Genomic DNA, 12,267 nt, shown 5'->3' on the forward strand with positions numbered 1-12,267 from the left:
GGAAGGGGCGGGGCCCCAGGACGTCAATCACCCCGGAAAGGTTGGACTTCATTAAAAACACAAACTATCTGAAAAAATCAGAACAATTATTTTAATGTACAAATCCGATCGCTGTAGCAGGTTTTTGTGGGTTTTTTTTTTTTAACCGGAATCCTCATAAAACAAAAAGGTTGGGGGGGGGTACACACACACTCGGCCCCTCTGGCCACTTTATTTCTGCACCTACAACCAGGGACGAGGCGGCAGCCGGGGGGGGACAGGGACACAGCTCGGGGCACCGCACGCCCGGCGGGAACTTTGCTGCTGAAATTCCTTAAAACTTACCAAAAAAAGCTGAATGTCACACCGGGACCGAGCTGCTCCCCGTGCGGCACGATGGGGACACGGAAAACGTCTCTAAACCCAGAGCTACGCAAGGATTATGGGCAGGGGTACAAATTACAGGGGCGTAGTACAAATAACTCTGAAATCATTCTAGGGTAGGGGGGGGGAAAAAAAGAAACTTGCTACAGACACCATAATACACAATAAATTTAGATAATTTAAAAATAAAAAAGGCAAGAGGCAGCATTTCAGCAGCAAAGTGCTCAATAAAAAGTATATTGTAGGGGCGGGGGCACAGCGGGGCTCAGAGGAAATACGGGGTGGTGGTTCGGGGGGGGATGACGCGCTCGGAGTCGGGGACCGCGCGGAACAGCTTTGGTTCTCTGGTATTTACGTCTTTGAAGACCATGATTGACGCGATGTTCCCGCAGCGGTAGCAGTAATTGGGAGCGGACCAGACGGTCACCAGCTTCTCGTCAAACATGAACTTATAGCCCTCGTGAACCAGCTGGTGCGCCCGGCAGATCAGCTTCAGGTTGTTGATGTGAACAAACTGCAAAGGGAAAAAAGGCCAAAAGGAACGCGTGGGTTTTCCACGAGCAGCTGCAGTCACGGCGCCCACCCCGGAACACGCACCGCGGGCTGGAGCAGCTTTTACACCCCGTGCACTGAAAGCAGTGTTGGGGTGTTGAGGAACACGCAACAGCTGTGACACGTCAGTGCGTGTCACCCGAGCGCTCTGCTCACTGCGGCCCAAGGCAACAGTCAAGAATTGCTAACAAAAATGTTGGGTTTTTTTCTCCTACACCCTCTGAACAGCACCCTGCACCACCCCCGGTGATGCCCGCCGGCCTCGCTGCAGCGAGATCAGTTACGGCACCCGGCAGCTTGGATGCTCCAGCACCTCCCAGAGTCTCCACGCTGCACGCGACGGCACCGTTACCTCGTTTGTGACCTTGGCACCGAAGAGCCAGCCTGCGCCTCGCGGGCTGATCGCCCACGTGTCCACGTCCTCGGGGTCCGACCAAACCAGGTCGCAGAAGGCGCCTTTGTGAGGAATTTCCTGATTACGTTCGATGGTGCGAATCTGATCAAGTGTCTTGATGTCTGGAGAGAGGCCGCCGTGCACACAGAGAATCTGCTCGTCTATTAACTGCAGGAGAAAAGACGCACGTACAAAATTCTCAATGTTTTAATCCAGCCCGGTGTGACCCTTAAAGGTCACGACTCCCAGAATTCCCATTTGGACAATCTATGCTTGTTTTTGCGCCGTGGCGCTGACACTTACAGCTGCGATTGTGAGCATGTCGAACACTTTGGTGCAGTATCTCCACGCGTTCGCATTTCCGTATTTGGTTTGGCACTCATCTGCGAAGCAGAGAATTGTTTTATTTGTAGCGGATCAGAAGGAATTCGGGCAGCACACTGAGAGCTGCAGACGCGCTGGGCAGTGCCGAGGAAACGGCCCCTCGCGCCCCCCGGCTGCCGACGCTCCCGCTGCTCCCCGGGCCGGCGGCCGTGAACCGACCCCGGCGGAGCAGCCGGGGCTTCGACTGGCAAATTCTATCCAGGAGGATGGAGGCAAAACGTGTGAACACAGCAGGGAGAGCAGGAGAAGTTCTGAGCGCCAGCGGGAGCTACAGGGCGTTGTTAAACCTTCAGCAGGCGTTTCATACGTGACTTGTGAACGTTTGCACTCGCTCTCGTCGGCACGTTATCCAAAACAAAGCACGTTACAGGCCACAGTCCTCGTGGCAGCTGTTATGTATTTTCCAGGATTTCCTCAGGTTTTATCAAAGCCTCACAAAACAAAAAAGAAGCTTCCAAGCAATTTTAAGTCCCTCAGTTTTCCAGACAGTTGTTCTGCTGGTTTGTGGTCAGTGGCATTTGCCCAGACGCTCGCTGCTGACAGAAGTGACTTCCACAGCAAACTGTGACACTGCTTTTAGCTACACTGAAACTCAAGGGGAATTACAGCAACACCACGACTCGTGTAGAACCTTTCACTACCAATACCAAAGCACATTCTGTGTAAACACACGTGCTGCCTCTAAAACTGAAAGTGGCACCAAAAACCAAACAGAAACCCCAGATGCTGGAGAAAAAGAACAGCAAGATCTGGGCTAACCCCCCGTTCTGCTCACGTTAACAAATGACAATGTTTGGGATTCCCTGAGCCCGCTGCCCACCCGGCCCCAGGCCGCGCTGCCTCCAAAGCCGGTTTCCCAAGTGGAAGATGCCGTTTGTGACACATTAATCCCACTCAGATAAAGACTCACCATAAAATCCGTACACTTGTGTGATCTGCCGGCTCTCGTGGTTGCCTCGTAGCAGCGTGATGCGGTCAGGCCACTTGGCTTTCAGTGCGAGAAGGTAAGTGAAGGTCTCCAGGCTGTAATAACCTCTGTCTACAAAGTCACCCTGCAAGGCACAATAAGGTTCGCGAATGGAGAAACAGTCGAAGGGAAAAAAAAACGCCAAGTGACAAATCCATTATTGACTCCTCACGGTGCACAAAGAGACCTGGGGCTGCAGGGAAGGCGGGGCCTGCGGGGGCTATGAGAACTGGTTCTGTGGCCACTCGGATGATCAGGTTTGGCCACCACGCTCATGAGAGCTGCGCAACGCGGCCCAGCGTGGCCCGCCGGCCCCCGGCTGCGGCACCGGCACAGCAGTGACTGCGGCACCAGGACAGCTCTGTCCACGGCACCGGCGCAGCAGTGACTGCGGCACCAGGGCAGCTCTGTCCACGGCACCGGCGCAGCAGTGACTGTGGCACCAGCACAGCAGTGACTGCGGCACCAGCACAGCGGTGACTGTGGCACTGGCACCAGCACAGCGCTGCCCGCAGCACCGGCACAGCTCCTGCCGCCCGTGTCGCTTCACACCCGCCAAGCGACACCTGGCGCAACGGAGCCGCCCGCAGCCGAACCGCAGCCGAACCGCCCGCCGCTCAGCGAGCGCGCCGCGTTCAACTCGAGCCCGTTTCCAGCCCCGCGGCCCCGCGCACCCACCATGAAGATGTAGTTGGTGTCGGGGACCTGCCCGCCCGTCCGGAACAGCTCGCACAGGTCGTAGAACTGCGGGGAGAGACACGCGTGAGGGCGGCGGGAGCGGCGCCGGGCACCGGATCTGACCGCGGGCTCAGCACCGGGCACAGCACCGGGCACAGCACCGGGCACAGCACCGGGCACAGCGGCGGCCCCGGGAGATCAGCGGCCCCGGGCACAGCAGCGGGCGCGGCCCGGGGCGCGGGCGTTACCTGCCCGTGGATGTCCCCGCAGACGGTGACGGGCGTGGACACGGGCTGCACGTTGGACTCCTCCAGCAGCAGGTCGCACACGTAGTCGCAGAGGCGCTGCGGGAGGAGAGCGGGTGAGCGCGTGCCGGGCCGGCCCCCCCCCCCCCCGCGCGCGGCCGCACCTTGAGGTCGTTCTCGGGCAGGTACTTGCAGAGCCGCGCGATCTCCACGTACTTGTCCAGGTCCAGCGGCGCCATCTTGCGCGGCGGCTCGGGGCCGGAAGCGGGGCCCGAAGCGGGGCCCGTGACTTCCGGGGAGCGGCGCGGGCCGCCGACGCCAGCGGAAGCCGGGCGCACTTCCGGCGGGCGCGGGCCGGAAGGCGGCGGCCGCTCCCTGCCGGTGGCGGAGCGGGGCGGCCGCCATGGGCCCGCGGGCGCTGCCGCCGCTGCAGCCGGAGCGCCGCCCGCGGCCGGGCCGCTGGTGAGTGGGGCGGGGGCGGCGGCCCGGCCCGGCCCGGCCCGCGCTCAGCGCTGCGCTCGCTCCCGCAGGTACCGGCTGGCGCCGCGCGGCGAGCGGCCCCGCGGGCGGGTGGGGCACGGCTGCGTCTTCCTGCCCGGCGGCTCCGGCCGCGTCCTCCTGCTGGGCGGCGCCGACCCCGCCGGCGCCTTCGCGGACGCGCACTTCGTGGAGCTGGGTGAGCGCCGGGCCGGGGGGCCGGGGGGAGGGGGCCGGGGGGCTGGGGGGAGGGGGCCGGGGGGAGGGGGCCGGGGGGAGGGGCCGCGGGGCCGCTGCCGACCGCGCCGTCCCGCCCGCAGGCGCGCTGCGCTGGGCCCCGGCCGGCTGGACCGGGCTGCGCCCGCGCTACGAGCACGGCACCTTCCTGCCCAGCGCCTCCCCGCGCCTCTGGGTCTTCGGCGGCGCCCACCCGGCGGGGAACCGGAGCTGCGTCCAGGTGCTGGACCTGGGTGAGTGCCGAGGAGCCGGCGGGCCGGGCCCGGCCCCTGAGCCCGCTGTCCGCGGAGCGCGGGGAGCGCGGGGCCGGCTGCGGGGCCGCGGGAGCTGCGGGAGCTGCGGGCAGAGCCGCTGCGCGGTGCCCGTTGCTTGGGAGGGGAAGTGGAGCGTGTTTTCCGTTATTGTGTTGATTGATTCATTAATCGAATGTCTTAACTAGAAATAGGGACCTGGGAGAGTCCCGAGGTGAGCGGCGTGCAGCCGGCGCCCAGGACGTGTCACAGCTCCTCAGCAGCCATCGGAGACCGGCTGTTCGTGTTTGGAGGAGGAGATAAGGGAGCAGAGCCGGTCAAGGACCAGCAGCTGCACGTGTTTGACACAGGTACCGCGGCACGCGCCAAGGGCCGTTTTGCTCAGGGGTGGAAGCCGTCCTCTGCTGAGCCGCAGCTTCGCGTCTTGGGTTCACACGTTGGGTCCCTACTTTGCTCTGAGTTGGAATGGGTGGGTGGCTGTTCCTCGCTGTTGATGTGCGTTGATCTTTACGTATTCGCTGGGAATTTGAGGCAGATTGGCAGCGTAAAGCTCTGGGATGAGGAACGCTGTGGGGATAGTAGTGGTTTGTTGCGTTTCCCTATAGCTGGTTCCTTTCCACGGTGGCATCATCCTGTGCTGCTCCTGCACTGTCAGTTGTCCCGTTCGTTCTTGCAGCCCTGGGTGCACCCAAAGGGGCTTGAATTAGTCCATCCTAGAGGTGCCCAAACGGCATACGGCTCCTCCGCGGAGCTGGCCTGCACGGCACCCGGCACGCGCACCCTGCCCTCCGGAGCCGCTTCCTCGGGAGCCTCGGAGGGCTCTGCGGAGCTTCCAGAGATTTGCTCCTAACGCATTGCGCTCCCGTTTGCAGCCACCCTGGCCTGGTCCCAGCCAGAGACTCACGGTGATCCCCCCTCTCCTCGGCACGGACACGTGGTGGTTGCAGTTGGGACCAAACTCTTCATACATGGTGGTTTAGCTGGTGATGTTTTTTACAATGATCTGTTCTGCATCGATATAAGTAAGTACAGATATAGGTAAAGTAGAGCAATAGCTGTTGGGTGATGTGTTTTGATCTTGGGGACCCTATTGCCGTATTTGTTTAAAACAGCAAAACCCATGGGTTTTTATAGTGCCTAACCATAGATGTGTTCCTTTTCTCCAACAGATGACATGAGATGGGTTAAGATACCGGCCACCGGTGACGTCCCAGGAGGACGGGCGTCCCACGCAGCAGCTGTGTTTAAAGACCACGTGTACATTTTCGGTGGAATAGGCCCGGAGGGGGCACTGGACACTACGTACAAGTATCACACAGGTAGGGAGGCACGGTAAACGCTGCTCTGTTGGAAAATGCTCCTGGGCTTCATCCCCCAGGTAGTGTCACTGCACTGGATGTTGAAAACTGGTCTGGTTTCTGCTGTCATTGTCCCAGTGGCTTCTCAAGCCTCTGAAGCTGCATTTTAGGACAGGAGTTGTCTCTTTGCCCTGCAGAGACGCAGCAGTGGACGCTGCTGCAGTTTGACGCCCCTCTGCCCGCCGGGAGGCTGGACCACGCCATGTGCGTCATTCCCTGGAGGGTCAGCAAGAGCGGGGACACGGGAGCTGTCACCCAGGAAGAGGGTGACGAAGCCAGCACCCTCCAGAGACAGGAGGAGGAGGGACACGCTGGGGACACTGTCCTGCACCTGCTGTTTGTGTTTGGGGGGATGGACATGCGGGGGCAGATCTACGGGGACTGTGTGGTCAGCCTGGTGGAGTAGCAGAGCTGCAGCACCAGCCCCTTGTGGTGCTGAGGGACTGAGTCTGCTTTCCAATAAACACATGCTTGTCCTCAAACAGGTGGCACTGTGCTCACACCTGGGGGGCAGGGGCTTTCCCTCCACCACAGTGTTGTCTGGAAACCACCTTTTTCTGGGGGATGATTCAAGGTTTAACCATCACTATTTTGAAAATGAGTGAATGAAAACCAGGAAGAGGTTGTTCCCTACACCAGGGAAACGTGAAGCACCAAGTGGTTTTAAGGACGTGTTGGGGCAGGCACCACAACAGCTCCTTCCCTGCTCAGTGCAATTTCTTATCTAATCCCGAGGATCAGACAAGGATCACGGTCAAATAGAGACTGACTTCCAATGAGGCTTTTTTATTAGAAAAAAAATAAAACACACAACATTTACTGGATGTAGACTGGTTTTCAGCCTTCAGAAAACAGGTCATTTGGCTCCTAAAGCTCTAAAGCTCCTAAAATAGCTTTAATACTGCAGGAAGTTCTATTTGCAGTTAAGCTGGTCTCCTCTCCCCCCAGCCCTTGCATTGAAGTTTGCATTAACAGCTGCCACAGCTCTGACTGCTCAGCAGCTGCACCCATGTGTAACCTCAGTGGTTCAGCACCATCCCCACCCACTTAGAACCGGCTGCTGCACCAAGGGAATGGAGAACACAAGCTGGAGCAGAGTCCAGTGTAAGTAACAAATTTATTGTGGTCACCTCCGGTAGAAAAGTTCTACACCAAGCTCACATGACCGAGTTGTTAAATAGAACACGTCCACTGCCAGTACGTCTAAAGCCTTTGTGCACTGACCCCCCTGCGGCCCTGCCCTCCCCACACAGAGCGACTGCTAACGAAAAGCAGAATACAGCCACGTCGGGCTAGCGGTTCCAGCTCCACTCGCGAGTGAAGATTCAGAGTTACATTCCAAATTAAGAGTCCAATATTTTAAACAAGTGTTCCTGAGTCCAATATATACACACACCACATTCGGAGACACCAGTATCTACAACTCGTCCTTCTCCGCTGCTTCCTCTTCCCCCGGGGGAGGGCCCGCGCTGCCGTACAGCTTGCTGACAATGGGCTGAACAACTTCCTCCAGCTCCTTCTTTTTTGCTTTGAAGTCTTCAATGTCCGCATCCTGATGGCTCTCCAGCCACTCGATCTTTTCCTCTACCGCTTTCTCTATTGTTTCTTTGTCATCAGATGACAGCTTCCCACCCAGCTTCTCCTTGTCCCCGATCTGGTTCTTCAGGGAATAGGCGTAGCTTTCCAGCTCGTTCCGGGCATCAATGCGCTCTTTAAGCTTCTTGTCTTCCTCCGCAAACTTCTCAGCATCATTAACCATCCTCTCAATCTCTTCCGGTGTCAGGCGATTCTGATCGTTTGTAATCGTGATCTTGTTTTTGTTCCCGGTGCCCTTGTCCTCAGCTGTGACACGGAGGATTCCGTTCACATCGATTTCAAAGGTGACTTCAATCTGGGGGACACCACGAGGGGCAGGAGGGATTCCAGTGAGGTCGAAGGTTCCCAGCAGATGATTATCCTTGGTGAGGGGTCGCTCGCCTGGAAGACACAATCAGATACAGACACAATCAGAGATGGTTTGTTTCTTTCCTAGCTGTGTTTGTGCTTTGTGAGCTGCACCCTTTGTCAAGGGAAGGCTTTAATTCCAACCTGACTCCTGTCTAGACGTTCCTACAGCATCATCTCTTAACTCTGAGGGGCTCTTCAGGATAGAGCCACAGGAAAAAAAAGACATTTAAAAAAAATTCTAGTAAGAGCTTTTAATGCAGGTCAAAAAACCTGATCAGAGCAGCTTCAGAGAGCTACGGCTGCCAAGCTCTTCTCTATCAGGAGATACCTGTAGTCATCTACAGGTAACTACAGATTCCAGGTGTTACACAGGCCACCACAGGTGACACTTACCTTCATAGACCTTGATCGTCACAGTTGGCTGGTTGTCAGAAGCTGTGGAGAAGATCTGAGACTTCTTCGTGGGAACAACAGTATTTCTTGGGATCAGTTTCGTCATGACTCCCCCGACGGTCTCAATGCCCAGCGTCAGGGGACAGACATCCAGCAGCACCAAGTCACCTGCAGGAGCAAGGGAAGAGACCTCAGGCACAACACACCCCCAGGACTGGAAAACAAAGTTCTCCTGCGTTTGTCAGTAAGCAGCGCCCGCTCCAGGCAGCGCTATCCCGAGGTGCCAGTGAAGGTGTCCTTACCTGTGTCCTGGTCCCCGGAGAGCACGCCAGCCTGGACAGCTGCACCGTAGGCTACGGCCTCGTCTGGGTTAATGCCACGAGAAGGCTCTTTCCCGTTGAAGAACTCTTTAACCAGTTGCTGTATTTTGGGGATGCGAGTAGAACCACCAACAAGGACAATCTCATCAATGTCAGACTTCTTGAGGTCAGAATCTTCCAGAACTTTCTGAACAGGCTTCATAGTGGAACGGAACAGGTCCTAGGAAGACAAGAGAGGCCAGGACTGTAAGACTGTGTTGCCATGTGCCTGGTCTCCAAATTATGCAGCCTTAGGGTACAAAGGACAACCACGACAGAGGAGGAATATCGGCTGGCTTGTGACCAGCCCGGATGAGGCCTCAGCTGTCCTCAGTGCACACCGGCCAGCCTGGCGAGGAGCAGCTGCCGGCTCTTCAGTGCAGGTGGAAGTTATTTATACTCCACAGTGCGGTGTCACAGCACAAAATACTGCACTTGACACATCTCCAACCCGGAGCTGAGGCAATGTAACTTTACCTTTCTAAACTTACCATGTTCAGCTCCTCAAACTTGGCTCGGGTGAGCGTCTCCGAGAAGTCCTCTCCCTCAAAGAAGGATTCTATTTCAATTCTAGCCTGATGTTGAGAAGACAAGGCTCGCTTTGCTTTCTCCACTTCCCGTCTTAACTTCTGCACAGCTCTGTTATCCTTCCTGACGTCTTTTCCGGTTTTCTTTTTGTAGAGTTTGATGAAGTGTTCCATCACACGTTGGTCAAAGTCTTCTCCACCCAGGTGAGTGTCACCATTAGTAGCCACAACTTCAAAGACTCCATTGTCAATTGTGAGCAGGGAGACATCAAAAGTTCCACCACCCAAGTCGAACACGAGGATGTTCTTCTCGCCCTCTCTCTTGTCCAGCCCGTAGGCGATGGCAGCGGCCGTTCTGCGCAGAAGAGCCCCGTCAGACACCGGCACTGCCCCCCGCTCCCCTGCAGCACCACAGGTTAAAGCTACTTACGGCTCATTAATGATTCTCATCACATTCAACCCAGCAATAGTACCGGCATCTTTTGTAGCCTGGCGCTGAGCATCGTTGAAATAGGCTGGCACAGTGACCACAGCGTGGGTAACCTGAATCAGGAGTAAGAGATACCACTTAGTCATAGAAATTTTAAAAAGCTCATAGCTTGTAAATAACCACAGCAATGCTGCTAACAAGGAGCCCACTGTTCTTTAAAGGGAGGTGAAAACCCACCACCAGCAGCACTGATTTTAGGTTGCAAGGCTAGTCCAGATTCAACCCCCATCTCTAGTTTTGTGAAGCTGCTGCTTTGAGTTCTCAGTAGTACCGCAGGGTAACTCACCTTCTTTCCCAGGTAAGCCTCTGCCGTTTCCTTCATCTTCGTCAGGACCATAGCAGAGATTTCTTCAGGAGCAAATGTTTTTGTCTGTCCACCTCCAACATCAACCTGAATATGGGGCTTGGCTTTCTTTTCAACAACCTGAAAAGAACATACACTGTCTTATTTAACAATTCATGGAATTAATTATTCTTGCCTGTCCAAGTGTTTCTTTCTCTCTAAAGACTAAGCAAACCTCTACATAACAAGATGCAATGCCAGCTAACAGAAGGAGCTGTTGTCTGCAGGCTGCAGCCACGCAGCAGCCCCCTGCCCTGCACGGGGTGCTCAGAAGGCACCGTGATTCGGTAGTGTTGCCAGAGGAAGGAGGCAGCACCTGCAGCTCCGCTTCCGACCCGACACGCGGGACGCCCTCCCACCGCCCGCCCGCGGGCCCACCTTGAACGGCAGGTACTTGATGTCCTGCTGCACCGAAGGGTCGTTCCAGGTGCGGCCGATGAGCCGCTTGGCATCAAACACGGTGTTCTCAGGGTTGGACGTCAGCTGGTTCTTGGCCGCGTCCCCGATCAAGCGCTCCCCCTCGGGCGTGAACGCCACGTAGGACGGCGTGATGCGGTTGCCCTGGTCGTTGGCGATGATTTCCACCCGGCCGTTCTTGAAAACGCCCACGCTGCGGGGCGGCGGGACCGTCAGGCGGCGCCGGGGCCCGCGGCCCCCCCGCCCCGGGCCCAGCCGCCCCCCGCCCCGGGCCCAGCCGCGGCCCGCTGCCCTCACCAGGAGTAGGTGGTGCCCAGGTCGATGCCCACCACCGTGCCCACGTCCTCCTTCTTCTCCTCCTCGTCCGCGCGCGCGGCGCCCAGCAGCAGCAGCGCCCACAGGAGGAGCCTCATCCCGCCCGCTCGTCCTGCCGAGGAGCCGCCGGTTACAAAATGGAGGCGCCACGTGCGCGCCTGGCAGTCGCAGCCCCCCCGCCGCCCCCCCCGCGAGCCGCCCCGGGCCCCCCCGGCCCGCACCGCCGCGCTCACCGTCACACTGGAGCCGCCGAGACACAAACTGCCGCTGAGGGCCCAGGCCGCGCCGCCCGCCCTTATATACCTTCCGTTACTCCTTCGTGGAGGATCGCCATTGGCTGCAGAGCCCTCGCTGGAGCCTTCCCATTGGCTGTCTCCTACCAAGCTGGCCTTCCTTGATTGGTCAGACTCAGCCGAGCCCTCTGACATAAATGGCGCGCCCCCTCCTGCCTTGCCATTGGTTCAGCTCATCGGCGACGCGGACCTATCAGCGGAGAAGCGTGAGCCAAGCGGAGGGAGCCCATTGGTTAGGGGGGAGCCCATTGGCTGGGGACGGCGCCATGGCGCGCCGAGGGCGGGGGGACGTTCTGGAAGTTTCCATGGTTACCGGCCCCGGGTGCGCCCGGGCCCGGCGCGGCGGCGCGACGCCCGCGCTCCTGGGGGCGCCGGAGGAGGCGGCGGCGCCGGGGCCGGGGCAGCAGCGCTGTAGCCGAGCAGGGCCAGGCCCAGCGGGTCCCTGCAGCCCCCGGCAGCCCCGTGGGCTGTCCCGGGTGCTGCGCGGTGTCCCAGCAGGACACTTGTCACCGCCTGAGCTGTGATGTCCCGGCACTGAGTCACCGCGGCCTCGCTCGGAGGTAACTCGAGTTACATCAGCCCTTGGCTGCTCGCGAGGGAGCCCCGTGGGCAGGGGGCACGGGCCCTGGGAGGGCCCTGCGTCCCCCTGTGGTGTGGGTGACAGCCCACGTGTGCCTCTGCTGCCCGTGGGCGTGGGCGCCTGTGTCACGTGTACACGCGTGGTCTCTCCGCTTACCTTCAAAATCACATTGGAAAGCAAAAAAAACCAACTACACAAATCTGATTTAAAACCAAAGTTTTGGGTCATTTAAGAGCGATGTGAGATGAGAAATTAAAAGTTGTTCTTTCACCTTCAGACGATATCAGCGCTGAAATCTAATAAAAATAATCTGGGGCAATTATAGTGTATAAACAGCGGCTCCGAACGGAGCTGCTGCTGTGTCAGCATCCTGCGACTGCTCTGCGGTCCCCTTCGTGCCCGCGGGGCCGGCTGCGCCACGGGGCTGCTCGCAGAGCGAGACCTGGCAAACCCCTCTGCTGCTGCTGCTGCCGCTGCCGCTGCCGCTGAGCACACACCTGGAAGCAGCGTTCGCAGCTGTTCCCCGGTCCTGCCCTCCGGGTCTCACCCCTCACAGCTGCCCGTGCCCGCGGGTGTTTCTCCTCGGCCCTGCGGCGACTCCCAGCGCCTGGGACGGAACCGTTCGCGGGGGTTGGAGCTTCGCTCCCCCGTCCCCGGCCCGGCCCCGGACTACAAGTCCCAGGAGCGCGGGGGCCGG

The 12,267-nt window shown here is 58.5% G+C and overlaps 3 protein-coding genes across 4 annotated transcripts; 1 reads left to right on the forward strand and 2 right to left on the reverse strand.

Annotated features, from left to right (window-relative positions):
* Positions 1–69: 69 nt before the first annotated feature.
* Positions 70–3,873, reverse strand: PPP6C (protein phosphatase 6 catalytic subunit). Its single transcript, XM_080355904.1, has 7 exons — positions 3,748–3,873; positions 3,587–3,682; positions 3,339–3,404; positions 2,604–2,745; positions 1,613–1,692; positions 1,268–1,477; positions 70–877 (listed from the first exon to the last, which is right to left on the reverse strand). The coding sequence occupies exons 1-7, from the start codon at positions 3,820–3,822 to the stop codon at positions 629–631; spliced, it is 918 nt and encodes a 305-aa protein (XP_080212030.1). The 5' UTR covers positions 3,823–3,873; the 3' UTR covers positions 70–628.
* Positions 3,874–3,935: 62 nt separating this feature from the next.
* RABEPK (Rab9 effector protein with kelch motifs) lies at positions 3,936–6,444 on the forward strand. Of its 2 annotated transcripts, XM_080355864.1 has the most exons (7): positions 3,936–4,045; positions 4,114–4,259; positions 4,381–4,530; positions 4,737–4,898; positions 5,421–5,570; positions 5,718–5,867; positions 6,044–6,444. In XM_080355864.1, exons 1-7 carry the CDS (start codon positions 3,987–3,989, stop codon positions 6,310–6,312), a joined length of 1,086 nt encoding a protein of 361 aa, XP_080211990.1. In that variant the 5' UTR covers positions 3,936–3,986; the 3' UTR covers positions 6,313–6,444. The 2 variants fall into 2 exon arrangements, with proteins under 2 accessions (XP_080211990.1, XP_080211991.1); XM_080355865.1 differs by lacking the exon at positions 4,381–4,530.
* A 266-nt stretch (positions 6,445–6,710) lies between these two features.
* HSPA5 (heat shock protein family A (Hsp70) member 5) lies at positions 6,711–10,954 on the reverse strand. The gene is made up of 9 exons (XM_080356172.1): positions 10,931–10,954; positions 10,680–10,809; positions 10,344–10,575; positions 9,909–10,046; positions 9,563–9,675; positions 9,097–9,487; positions 8,549–8,786; positions 8,247–8,414; positions 6,711–7,883 (listed from the first exon to the last, which is right to left on the reverse strand). The coding sequence occupies exons 2-9, from the start codon at positions 10,793–10,795 to the stop codon at positions 7,324–7,326; spliced, it is 1,956 nt and encodes a 651-aa protein (XP_080212298.1). The 5' UTR covers positions 10,796–10,809; positions 10,931–10,954; the 3' UTR covers positions 6,711–7,323.
* Between the last annotated feature and the right edge of the window lie 1,313 nt (positions 10,955–12,267).

Source organism: Nesoenas mayeri (genome assembly GCF_963082525.1).
Source record: "Nesoenas mayeri genome assembly, chromosome: 18".
NCBI lineage: Eukaryota > Metazoa > Chordata > Aves > Columbiformes > Columbidae > Nesoenas > Nesoenas mayeri.

Coding starts and splice junctions, on each gene's coding strand:
- PPP6C (XM_080355904.1), bottom strand. CDS start 3,822: ATGGCGCCGCTGGACCTGGACAAGTACGTGGAGATCGCGCGGCTCTGC. Junction 1,693..2,603: donor ACAAGTGTACGGATTTTATG/GTGAGTCTTTAT, acceptor TCTGCTTCGCAG/ATGAGTGCCAAACCAAATAC. Junction 1,478..1,612: donor ACATGCTCACAATCGCAGCT/GTAAGTGTCAGC, acceptor TTTCTCCTGCAG/TTAATAGACGAGCAGATTCT.
- RABEPK (XM_080355864.1), top strand. CDS start 3,987: ATGGGCCCGCGGGCGCTGCCGCCGCTGCAGCCGGAGCGCCGCCCGCGG. Junction 4,046..4,113: donor CGCCCGCGGCCGGGCCGCTG/GTGAGTGGGGCG, acceptor TCGCTCCCGCAG/GTACCGGCTGGCGCCGCGCG. Junction 5,571..5,717: donor TCTGTTCTGCATCGATATAA/GTAAGTACAGAT, acceptor TTTCTCCAACAG/ATGACATGAGATGGGTTAAG.
- HSPA5 (XM_080356172.1), bottom strand. CDS start 10,795: ATGAGGCTCCTCCTGTGGGCGCTGCTGCTGCTGGGCGCCGCGCGCGCG. Junction 9,676..9,908: donor AGGCTTACCTGGGAAAGAAG/GTGAGTTACCCT, acceptor CTCCTGATTCAG/GTTACCCACGCTGTGGTCAC. Junction 8,415..8,548: donor CTCCGGGGACCAGGACACAG/GTAAGGACACCT, acceptor TTGCTCCTGCAG/GTGACTTGGTGCTGCTGGAT.